This window comes from Lemur catta, chromosome X (genome assembly GCF_020740605.2).
Source record: "Lemur catta isolate mLemCat1 chromosome X, mLemCat1.pri, whole genome shotgun sequence".
Lineage (NCBI taxonomy): Eukaryota > Metazoa > Chordata > Mammalia > Primates > Lemuridae > Lemur > Lemur catta.
The window spans coordinates 20,982,435-20,995,364 of NC_059155.1; the positions used below are offsets into that span (position 1 = coordinate 20,982,435).

At 47.2% G+C, this 12,930-nt stretch overlaps 1 protein-coding gene across 8 annotated transcripts in view; it reads right to left on the reverse strand.

Moving 5' to 3' along the window:
* Positions 1 to 12,930, reverse strand: part of SEPTIN6 (septin 6) — a 66,297-nt gene that overhangs the window by 17,921 nt on the left and 35,446 nt on the right. For all 8 annotated transcript variants that reach the window (XM_045538744.1, XM_045538742.1, XM_045538745.1 and 5 more), the window contains exons 4-6: positions 12,114 to 12,300; positions 9,342 to 9,503; positions 2,256 to 2,352 (exon numbers count right to left, since the gene is read on the reverse strand). In XM_045538744.1, the coding sequence (XP_045394700.1) occupies positions 2,256 to 2,352; positions 9,342 to 9,503; positions 12,114 to 12,300 (446 nt within the window). The remainder of the gene's footprint in view (positions 1 to 2,255; positions 2,353 to 9,341; positions 9,504 to 12,113; positions 12,301 to 12,930) is intronic.

The following is a 12,930-nucleotide window of genomic DNA, read 5'->3' on the forward strand; positions in this document are numbered from 1 at the left end:
ATGTAGCTAGCAAGTTGCAGAGTTAGGATTCAAACCCAGGCAATGCAGGGGAGAGGCAGAGGCTATGACCAGGTAACAAAGTCCCCAAAGACTAAGGGGAAAGAGCTAGGATATCAATAGATGACAGTGACAAGGAGGGGTGTGCACCACAGGCATGGCCCATCTGGATGGTAGAAGCTTCCAGGGAGGTGTTTTTTTTTTTTTTTTTTAGAGAGTGGATAATGGTCTGATAGCAGCAATGGTGACCAGGAGAAAGGGGACCCCACTTTCTGGCCTGAGTGAGCAAGTCCCCACCTCAAGAGAGTGTGGCAAAGGTCTGTATTTTGGGTGGCAGTGGCCAAGAATGACAGATGTGGACCAAATCATACCCAAGTTGATTTCTGGATGGGCCAGAAGGTCCTGAGCAGTGCTCTGTCAAGGTGGCTACAGGTGTGGCTCTGCTGTGTCAGATGGTGATATTTGGCCTGACCATGTAAGGACAGTAGTGTCTGAGATGATGAACAGCCACAAGCACCCCAGATTCTGTCTTGCAGGGTCTGGGAGATGGTAGTGGGGGCAGAGAAGCGGTCTGGGATGTCAGGGTCTGGCATAGTTGCTGCCTTGTGGTCATAGTTGCAACAGGCTGCCTTTCCAAAGCCCACATCAGCTCACAGAATCCCTCTGCTTAAGACCCATTGCCCTTAGGATAAAGCCCCCTACTGTCATAAAACAAAAGCTAACACTAAAAATTGCACCAGCAAGACAATGTCTCAGGACTATGCTATATGCCATCTCCTCTTCCATCTTCCAAGGCCTCTGCAGGCTTCCCAAGCAACAGACAATTTCTTCCTCATTCCAATAGAACAGTCAACTCAGAGTTACAAGAAAAACTTTCAAACCGCCTGTTTTTGGTTAGGTGTGGGGTAGTCCAAGTTACAGGAAGGAAGTCACTGGAACCCTATCTGCTGGCCTCTCCTCATCTCACCTCAGGTTCCTCTCTCTCAGACCACAGATTTATTCCCAGGGTGGGGCTGTTGGTCCAGAAACCATTTGCAAACATTCCTAGTGGGATATCCCCAAACAGCAAAGACCAAAACTTAGCACAGCTCTGATAACCAGTCCTGTCCTACCTATGGAAAACCCAGCTATCACCAGTGGGTCTCTGGGGTGTCCTAAAACATGCCAGCCTTTGAATGTGATATGGACAATTCACCACCCACTTTCAGTTCTTTGCCCAGTAATTGGAATGAGTTTACAGAGAACCATCCACCCTCACAAATGGTGCCCCTGTAATCCATGGCCCAGTTTATAGCTGTAGACGAGGACCAGAGACCTCTTCTACACATGGTAGCACCCTAGGCTTTGTCTTATCCACTGAACCAACTAGCCCCAAGGGTAACTTAACATGTGTCAGGCAGACCACAAAAGAAACTTTCCTGAGTGTATATACAATATACCTGATTTTTAAATTGTGAAATCATACATACAAAAGAGTGCATGAAATGTGTGAATACCAATGTCTCTACAACCTGGCTTAAACAGTGCCTTAGAAGCCCCTGCATGCCCCTTCCTGATTTCATGCCCCCTCTCCATCCCCTTACCCCCCATCCCTGGCAATGAGACTTAACCACTATCTTGACTTTGGGGGTTATCATTCCTTTGTTTTTCTTTATAGTTTTACCACTTATGTATAAATTCCTGAAAATATATATCTTGTTTAGATTTACCTACTTTTAGAATCCATACAAATGGAATCCTAACATTATGTATTCTTCTATGATTTCTTTAGCTCTACATGATGTTTCTAAAATTCATTCGCGGAGATGTAACTGTAGTTCGTCCATTTTTGCCACTATTTAATATCCCATTGTGTGAATATTTCACAATTTATCCAGTCTATTTTAATGGATGTCTGGGTTGTTTCTAATTATTTGTCCTTACGAACAACACTGCCGTGAACATTCTTGTACATCTCCTGGTGCACTTGGGCAAGTATACATGCTTTTTTGCACACTGCTTCCTACCTTGCTCCAAGCCTATTTGGCTTTGCTTTAGGAATGCTTTCTCTGTTAGAGACAAAGGGAGCTTGCTCACATCGGAGAATGCAGGTATGGAACCACAGTTTGGCTGCTAGTGACACCTATGGCTATTTGAGACCCATGCTGAATGAGCAGGGACTGGGGACAAGTTAGGGACTTGTCATATAGTGACTGTGGACAAGTGAAGAGACAAAACGGGCGTCCTGAGTGCTACCCGTCTCCTGGAGACTCACTCACCCTGCACAGTGCCCCAAGGATACTGCCGCGCCTTCATCATCTTGTTGCCTATCTTCACTTCTTCTGTGCTGCCAATGACAGCAAATGGCAGGTGGGCCTGAAACCGAAGGCAAACAAAAGCTAAGAACTCTGGAGGAAGATCATTGAGCACCCCACGATCCAACTGCCACTCATCTCGGGGGCCTCAGGCCCTTACCCTGCAACGTCCCTCACTGTTGTCACCATCAAGAGGCATTTATTAAGCTCCCGAGCTGTGTGGGGATCAGAGGCCTAGCCCAAGCTTCTGCTGTTCAGAAATTCACAACAGAAGATAACAATGACATGGCTGAATGCATAGGAAATGGACAAAGCGAGAAAATAAGCAGAATAATAAGCAGATACACAGATTAGCAAGCTATTCACTATTCAGAGTTGCTGCCGAGGGAAAGGGCTTTGCAAGATGGAGGTTCTGTGTGAACAGGCAGGATAAAGGAGAACGGAGGGGGCTGGGATCACTTCCCCCCTCCCGGAGGACCAGAGCCCCGAGAATAGGTACATACTAAAGCCACGCAGCTGACTGAGCTGTACTGTCCTTGCTCTCATCCTTCCCTGCAACAAGAGCTCACACTAAACTTGTGAGCCTAGAAGGCAAGTATTTACTGACAAGCCCATGACTGTGCTGGGTTCTGCTGCAGGTGCTGCAAGGGAGACAGAAGAAGTAGAAGACACACTCCCTCACCCTCTAGGAGCTTACAGTCCTGTTGAGGAAGCCCAGATTACATACCTGAAATCACATAAGACGGTATGTGACCAAGGGCTCAAATATATGGTCTGGGGCCCTGCACGTAGTAGGTGCTTAATAAATACTTGAATGGCAGTGCTTGGGCTATGGAAGCAGGAGAGAGGAAAGAAAGGCAAAGTACGAACAGGGTTAGGAGAAGAGTGAGCTGCCCCTCTAGGTAGTGTGGGGCCCGGCCCATAGGGAGCTGCCCAGCTTGTAAGTGCCGGGTCACCACTGGCCAAATGGAACCACGAAATAAACATTATTTACAAACCAGGGGAGCCCAGGTGGGGCTTTAACCCCAACAGGTTAAAAAGTCCACTGGAGCAAGCTTTCTTAGCCTGCTGGGAGAAATGGGCCATCGTCTCAGTTATTTTGACCCATTTGCTCACTCATCCATTCTACAAATATTTTTTGACTTCCTACCATATGCTAGGCATTAAGAAGAACACAACGTTGAAAAAGCACCGAGCCTGCCTCCAGAGAGCACACAGTCTGCTTAGGGAGAAAAATTTGCCAGCAATGATAATACAGGAAGATCAGGGATGTAAACAGAGGCTCAGGGGCTGGAGGAACACAGAGGAGGGAGCGACTAACTTCATGGGGAGTCAAAGACGTCACAGAGTAGGTAGTAGCAATCATACCAAGAGTACCAGCAGCAGCAGCAATTTATTAAGCTCTATGCATGTGTACTAGTGCTATACATGGCATTATCTCATTGAAGCTTTACAACAACACCATGAGGTGGGTAGTCTTATTATCCCCGTGTCATAGGTGGGGAAGCGGAGGTCCAGAGGGCTAAGTGACTTGCCAGCATGCATGAAACAGTAAGGAACAGAGCTAGGGGTGGAATCCAGGTCTCTGACTTCAAAGCCCAGCCCTTGCTGGTCTGCTACTCCCATTCGAGGGGTTTGGACAGCAGATATGGTGAGCACTTGAAACTCTGAGGGGAACTGGTTGTGCAAAGCTAGATTATAAAACACAGTTCAATTCGGGAACCTCACAGCAAATCTGTTGCTTGTGTGTTTAATCTGCATGCTGATCTCGTAGCTAATCCTTCCTCTCCATTCTTATCTAGCTCTGGACCCCAAGAATGTCCTTTAGAGTTGAGGGAAAACCCAGGATTTAATCAGAAGCTCAGTTCCAGGACATCCACTGATCCCCCATGGGGCTTAGCCACCAATTGAAGCTGTTCTTCCTTCACCCTCTCCCCTCTCTCTGCTACTGCCCGACTCCTTCCCACTCCACTGACTGTCCCCAAAATAGGGACATAGGAAAGAGGAGGTTATGGATATGGAAGGTGGGTGTGGGGTGGAGGTGGGAAATATTTCATCAGCCCTAGTAGGGGAATGATCAACAGGGTAATTGGGCATGTGACACACGGGGCATTTGGGGAGCACTGAATTCCTGCAAATGTCTGAGCATCTCCAGCCTTTGGCAGCTTCCTTTGTATGTGTATGAGCGGGGGTGGGAGTGTCATCTGGCCACAATTCATTGCCACTCAGGGACATAAGACATGTTAGGAGCCTCAAATCCACCCCCAAACACTTTCCAGGAAAGTGTTTCCCCTGCAGAGACCCCCAAAGCTTTGGCCACAAGACACAAAAGAGCCAAGAAGCAGCGACTGCAGAGGGCTAGACCAAGGGAGGAAGTGAGAAAAGGAAGCCTTGCATCATGCTCACTCATCCTGGGCTCTCAGCTGTAAGTGATGGAAGAGGAAGGCGGTTGACGTGGGAGGTACTTCTTAAGAAAAAGGGGCTTACGAAAAAAGGAGGGAAAAAACCCAAGAAGAAAATAAAGGCATAAAGAAAGGTCAGTATTGCCTTGGGCCTGTTATTTTTATCATCAAGAGACATTGCCAGGCTGGGCGCAGTGGCTCACGCCTGTAATCCTAGCACCCTGGGAGGCTGAGGCAGGTGGATTGTTTGAGCTCAGCAGTTCGAGACCAGCCTGAGCAAGAGCGAGACCCCATCTCTACTAAAAATAGAAAGAAATTAGCTGGACAACTAAAAATATATAGAACAAATTAGCCAGGCATGGTGGTGCATCCCTGTAGTCCCAGCTACTCGGGAGGCTGAGGCAGGAGGATCGCTTGAGCCCAGGAGTTTGAGGTTGCTGTGAGCTAGGCTGATGCCACGGCACTCACTCTAGCCCTGGCAACAGAGTGAGACTCTGTCTCAAAAAAAACAAAAAACAAAAAACAAAAAACAAAAAAACCAAAAAGAGACATTGCCAGGATGATAAGGTCACTTACTTCCCCCCTCTTGCTCAAAACTGCTGTCATTTTATTCCTCTCACTTTCCCCCTGCTCTAAAACACAGCTCCCACCAAAAAGACTTTAGAGGACTCCCAAGCCCTCCCACTGCACACACCTTTGCAACTAGTGTCAGATTAGAGGCTGTTCTGATAAGTGTACGCAAGGTGGGTATTTCTGAGTGCTCCCCTTTCGTTCTGACTCTCACAACAGCCTTACAGGGCAATGATTATAAGCCCCATTCATGATTTGGGGGAATTGGGATACAGAGAGGTTAGACGAGTTGCCCAGGTCCCTAACCCCATGCCCAGATATTCCAAGGAGGCAAGCTTTGCCTGCCAACCTCCCCCAGCCATCCAGGGTGGCCTGCGCCCTGTCTCCTGGCTACATGGCATCTGCTGGAAGTCAGCTAACCATGACAGGCATGAAGTCATGGGGACCAGGTTTTGGCCCTCTGTCCCACTGCTTTTGAGAGAGAGATGGCCATGACAACCAGAATGGAGTCGAACACAGCAAGTAGATAAACCCCTCAACCATACTTCTAGGTACTACCCGTAAGATTCAAATCTGAGGCCAGGCTTTCTGCCTTTTTTTTCCCCCTAAGTCCCTTCAGGACAGGGGTGACATTTTGTATGTGTGGGCCCAGGGAGGAAAATATGATAGATGGAAGGCAGTGTTGCTGCTAAAACACAGACAGCTTAGAAGGACAAGGTAGCCCAATGCGGCCTGAAGCCTCTTTTAAAGGGGCCTTAATCCCATTAATGGGGGAGGAGCCATCATGACCTAATCACCTCTTAAAGGCCCCACGTCTTAAAACCATCACACGGGTAACACTTGAATTTTGGAGGGGACATAGTCAAACCATAGCACTACTTGTGCTACACTGTCTCACGTATACCTTAAGCTCCTCTTGGTACATTTTATTTTACTTATTTATATTTTAGAGACAGGGTCTTGCTCTGTCACCCAGGCTGGAACACAGTGACATGATCATAGCTCACTGCAGTCTTGAACTCCTAGACTCAAGCAATCTTCCTGCTTCAGCCTCCTGAGTAGCTGGGACTACAGGCACACACCACCATGCATGGCTAATTTTTAAATTTTTTGTAGAGACGGTCTCACTATGATGCTCAGGCTGGGCTCGAACTCCTGTCCTTAAGCAGTCCTCCTGCCTCAGTCTCCCAAAGTGCTGGGATTAGAGCCATGAGCCACTGCACCCAGCCCTCTTGGTTTGATGATCCAATTGGCATGAATTATTTTATTCTCATCCCACCACATCCACTATACTTGCGAGGCTAGATGATTGTTCCCTTAGCCCAGTGAAACAGAGACTGGCAGGACTCTATTCCTCATTGGATGATAATACCGATTGGGCTTGGCTTCCTCCCAGGGTGGACAGTGTTTCCCAGTTGTGCTGCTGGTCATGTTTGCCCATTTCAGGCTCCTACTGGCAACTAAGACCATAACTTGATTTGCTCTCAAGTCAGCCCTTGGTGAATACTGCAAAAGTTCACGTGAACAATGGAGAGACCATTCCTGTTTCAGGATAAGGGATGGGCTTGTGTGTGGGGGTCTCCCTGTGACTCCACTGGTTAGACATGTGCTCTCACTAGGCCCAAATGCCAAATGTCTTCGTGGGGACCAAACCCCAGACCAAATGGCCAATGAACTGAATTCAGTCAAGTACCTGGGCCTATTCGCTGGTCCCTGGCCATGGTTTGAACCATTCAAAGAACAACCTTAAATTCAAACAACACGGTAATTTTTAGTATTGAAGTCTACAACTTTGAAAGATATCAGACCATGGGTTGAAAGTAGCATGCAGTAAGACCTCTCTCTCTCTTCTCTTGCCTCCTCCCATCTGAAAGGTTTTCCAGAGCCACCCATTAGCCAAAGGGGAAGCTGAGACCTCATTACTCTCATTTCCTGCCATGAAAATCCCTCGAGGTGAGTGACAGGATGCTGTACTTCTCCACTCAGGCACAATCCAGTTCCTATGCCAATTGTCTGGGGTGGTTGGAGCTGTGGGGCTGGAGTCAAATCCAGAATTGAAAGGCTGGCGCCCATTCCTCCAACCACCTGAGCCCAGGTCTCTCATGCTGCAGCTTCATACATTGTGGCTTGTCTGAAGACTCCAGGGACTTTTGACACAGGTGAACAGCTGTTCCAGTGGCGGGCAGGTTAAGCAATCTTGTAGATACATTTTATAGCAGCGTCACCCTACCCCTTCCTCCATCACAGCGCAGATAACACCAAGCACTCACATGCAGTCCCTTCCCACAGGCCTGCCCAATTCCAGGCACACTGGCTATGAGGCCACTCCTCTCTTTCCCACTCACCAAAGCAGGGTGGAATGCAAGGGAGCAAGCGGTGAGTGACGTTATTATAGGGATAACCCTGAATCCACTCCAATTTAGTTTTTCAAAGTGCATTAGTGGCAACCCTTGGACTGTTATGAGTAACAGAGGACTCATAACCCCTTCGCAGCCAACACAATGTGCTTGAGAACTGCTGCTTCATAGCATGGGTAGTTTCCAACCTTGAAGCTGAGCTTACCCCTGGCTCAGCAGGAGGCCAGAGCTGAGCTGAGAACAGAGCCCAGGATGACTGTCACTCCTAATCCACAATGGAGTTTTGTGTGACACCTTGAGATAGCTCAAAACTCTCAGTCCCTATTTATTCTTAGCAAAGCAAACCACAGCGTGAAATCTACTTGATGACTTAGGGAATTGGCATTTGGAAGATATCCACAGGGGCTGATGTCCAGAGGTGACTAGATGCTTTCAGACATCAGCGCCAATGACACCCAGACAACATTTCTCTCTAGGCTCCCATTTTTTGGCAAGCTGGGCACCCTTTCAGGTTTTCTCATCGTTGACAGCACCTAGTTTCCATCAAAACACCCTGACTGCTTACAAGAACCAACGGTAATCTTTTTTTTTTTTCCATGCCCACGACCAGTCACAGAGGCTATATCTCCTCCACCTACCACAATCCACAAAGCCTTACCCTTGAGCTAGATTTGTCAAACATGATGACGGACTTCTAATAACAAACCTGTCTCCAGTGTACCGATGGGCAGGAAGTCAGGCGAGACAAGGGCTCGCTGCCCTGCTATGCTAATTTGTTGGCCAATTCATAGGAGGTGGCAGCTGATGCTGTAATGATAACTTAGAGGGCAGCAGCAGCAGGAAAGTTTTCTAAAAATGGCTTTTATTACAAGGCTTTCCTGAGTTTGGCTATACCCAGGCATTATGTCATTAGGAAAAACTGATGCCTCTCAATAGAGAAAAAGAAATCTGTTCCCAAAGCAGAGGCTTTCTGAAAGCTATTAGCTGTCTCCTTGAAATCACAACATTGACGATTTCGAGGCAACAGCATCAACACATTGTAAAGAAGCATGAGGAGACGTTTGACTCTCTGCCTTCATTCTTACTCATTCCTCTAGTAGGGGGAAGTGGGGAAGAAGAGGAAAGATGGCAAGTATTTTTTTTATTCAGTCACACTTAATAAAGCAAAGCATAAACCTGATATTTAAAAATAACATCTCTCTAATCACCAGCAACATTGGAGGCTATATACCAGTTGGCTATATACCAGTGCTCCTCCTTGTTTATCTGAGTACAGCTTATCCCTGAGTCTCCAAAGCCGGCCAACTTTTTCAGCCTTTTCTTCTTTCACTGCGTGAATTGTCCCAGCATTGTTTTGATCAGAGACAAGGACTGCCTTTCCTGCAGTCCCATGGGGGCTGCCTGGCCTAGACCAGAGCAGCACCAAGGAGGTGGGTAAAAGGAGAGGTCTGAAGTCCCTGTCCCACCCCCTTCCTGGAGTCAGTCTTCCCTTTCCCTTGGTCTCTGGCTATTAATCTCTGCATATCTGAGGCTTTGCGGCAGCCACCACTAGGAGAGAGGGGCTGTTTTAGTTCTGGATTCCCTCTCACAAATACCTGAGACTTAGATAACCGAGGGTGATCTACTCCAAGATGGATGGTGAAGATAGCTTTACTGCTATTTGGTAAAATAATAATAAAGAGCAAATGGTCAGAAAGTTGAGCCCCTGTGCGCCCACTCACATTCATGGTTCCGTTGATCTCCGCCACCGACTCATCATCTGTAGGGAACTGATAGATCTGGACCCCGTTGCTGACAAGCTCGCTGGTGATTTTGATTTTGAACTTTGTTAGCTCACTCTTAGAAATGGTATCTGATTTGGCAATGATGGGGATGATGTTCACCTAGGGAAAGGAGGAGCAAAGTGGCATCATCATTGGTAACTTGCAACTGACAGAAACATGACCTAGGACTTCTACCAGCTGCCAGAGTGAGCAGCTCAGCAGAACGGTCAAGGACTGGCTACCTCTGTAGCCAAATAATATATAATAAATAAAAACACAGTGCTTACTATGTGCTGGGTGCTGAACTAAGTACTTTACATGGATTGGCACAATTAATCCTGACAATAACCTTCCCAGGAGGTATATTACTACTATTTTACCAATGAGAAATTGGGGCACAGAGAGGTTAAGTAACTTGTCCAAGGCCACAGAGGAGGTAAGTAGCAGAACTGGGATTCAAATCCAAGTTTAGCCTTATTCCTAAGTCCATACATGGTCTTATCTATGAGCTGTCTACCAGGTCAGAATCCAGTTGATGAGCTGTGAGATCTCTGGGTATCAGGGTCACTGCACATCTTTGAAGCAGAAAGATGATAGCTAAAAATCTGCGGTTGATAGGGGGAGAGGTGGCCACTCCTTGTTAACAGTAAATTATCCCAAATTATGCAGTCCAGGCTAACCCCAGCCAGGTGTAATATGGACCCACCTGGGAGATGGCGGGGAGGAAAGCAGGGGCAGTGCTCGGTGAGGATGCACATCTGGCTCTCTTTCTGGCAGCAAACACTGATTAACCAACCCCGGGTAGGTGAAGAAGACCCTCTCCCTTACCAATTTGATCTGAGACTTATGTAGAAAGAGTTATACTGCCTGAGTCTCATGATTAGTTTCTGGGCAAAGAAAGCAGGTATAAATGCCCAATTTCAGACAGCAGGAGAAAAGCCTAATGCCACCCCAAAGTTCAACCAACCTGAACCCTGACTGTGGAAATTCCTCTAAGCAGGGACAAGGCTTTTCCAGTGAGAAGGTAAAGAAATTTGAAATGCACATGTCTTCATGAGACAGAGCACCCCTAAGCTCAGAGTCACATGGAGAGCACAGTCATTCCTGTCAGCAGACTCCAGTGGGTGGCACGGGTGGTGCTCAGGCCCTGGGCTTGGAAAGGGGAGTCTGGGAGCTCTAGACTTGGAAGATAAGTCCTGCTTCCTTTGCACTTTGGCTTAGGAGTGGCTCTAAAGGTTGATATCACACAGGGCTTCAGGTGCTGAGGCAAAGAAAGATTGGACCTTGGAGGCACCTCCCTTGAAGTCTTTCAGGGGTGCGGGTGGTCCAAGCAAGCCCTTGCCAGGGTGGAACACTCCTTGTCACTTTCACCAAGTCCCCCATCGGCACAATATAAACATATGTCAAAGGCTGCTTATTTAACCCAGCCCACCCACCAGTCCTCCAGCCGCCTGGCTCAATGCTACCCTAATACAGAGCATGCAGGGCATGGCAACATTTCGGGAGCAGCCTATTATTCATGGACAGTGAGCTCATTGCTGCAAAAAATGAAAAATTGTTCCTATTCTGATGATAGCTGAAATTCCATTTTTATAGTGGTTGTGCTACTAAATGACTGCATGTAAATTAGATTTTCATAAAATAAAATACCTTGCAGTCAGAAAGAACTAGGTCCAAATCCCGGACCAATTGCAAGTTGTCTGACCTTGAGCAAGCTACTTGATGCTCTGTGCCTCAGTTTCCCCATATGTAAAATGGGTATAATAATAGTATTCATTATACTGGATTACTAGAATGATGAAATAAAATAATGCATATAAATTACTCATCACAGGGCCTGGCACACACTAAACATCAAGAAACAACGTACTAGTAATTAGACTTTTTGAAGAATCCTGTGGTCAATTCTTTTGTGCAGCAAACAACCCTTTAAAAATGTCTAATTCATACATGGGTGTATAATTTGCACTTTTCAGTTTTTCTTAAAGAAGGACATGCCTGGTTCCCACAGCCATTTTTCTCAGGCATGGAGGCAATATAACATGGTGCCACAGGTGTGGGTTTGAATCTAGGTTCCACCAGTAGTTAGCTATGTGACAATGGGCAAGTCACCACCTCTCAGAGCATCAGTTTTCTCTTCTGTATAATGGGGATAACAATAGTACTTACCTCACAAGATCAGCAAAAAATGAAAGTTTAACAGATGTTAACTGCTATTATAAAAATTATTATTGATAATAACAATAATAACTTTCTTTATATATATATATATTTATTTTTTTAAAGGAGAGCTTTGTTTTTTGTGAAGGGGTCTCAACCTGCAGTGGCCCTTCTGACAGGTTGGGAAACACTACTCTGGCCACAAGACAGGAACACATGTTTCCAAGAATAACTTTCAAAGTCAAGTTTGCATGTTTGATTCTAGCACAGGCCAGTTAATTTAGGGACAAAGACAAAACACCTTTCCGTTGCCAAAGCTGTGCGCCCTAGACCTGGACAGCCGTCTCACTTGCATCCACTCATATTCCCGAGAGGCATCAGAGCAGACAGACAGCTCAGGGCAAACCCATCCCTAATGCTGGGAAAACAGATCACACAGCATGTGACACAGGTGTTGGATCAACAACACATCTTTAGGGAGGGACAGGGAAAGAGGGAGAGGATCTACTTTGCACAAGCAATCAGTGAGAGTGAGCCCAGCTCGCCCAGCCTCCCGCCCAGCCTCCATACTTTACTGTCCAGCTTCTTCATTGTCACTAGGTCCAGAGACTTCAGGGAATGGCCCGTTGGGGCGATGAAATACAAGCAGGCGTGGATTCGGGAGTCATGATAGGTGTGCAGCACTCTTCGGATCTTCAGCTCCTCCTGCAGGTAGGCCTCGAATTGCGCATCAATGAATTCCACGATGGGCTTGTAGCTAAAGGGGAGAAGAGGGAAAGGCCCGATCCCTTTCAAATCTTGGATTTTGACACAGTCCCTTTTAGTAGTTTCAAATGCCCTCTGTGATCTGACTCTCCCCACTCCAGCCGGATTTCTCCATCTCCCCTCAGTGGGCCTCCAATCTTGTCAGCCTGACCACCTCGTGTTGGTCCCCACATGAGCCCCACTTATGCCCACCTGTGTGCCTTCACTCTCTCTCCCCAGCCCAATCCTGCCCTCCCAGATCTCAGGGCTGGGTTTAATGTCCATCTCCCTCCTATAGCCTTCTCCATGTAAGCCGGAAATCCCTTCTGTGACTCAGGAGCATAACAGTGTGGCATTGGACTGTTCACTGTTGCTTCACAAGGATTAGTGTTCTCTCAAATAGACTGTGTCCCCCTGAAGGACAGGGCCTGTGAGGGGCACTTCTCTATCCCCTGGGAGGTCCCAACATAGAGTGGCGCCCACTGGCACCATCTGCAGATGGGCTGCTTTTCCTCTAGGCTGGGCTCATGTCTTTGCTTCCTGTATCTGCCCCCATGGTGCCTAGGATGGGAGACTGGTACACAGTGGGTACACCAGACCTCTCCTTGAGCCACTGCTGGGGAATCTTGTCAGAACGTTCTGG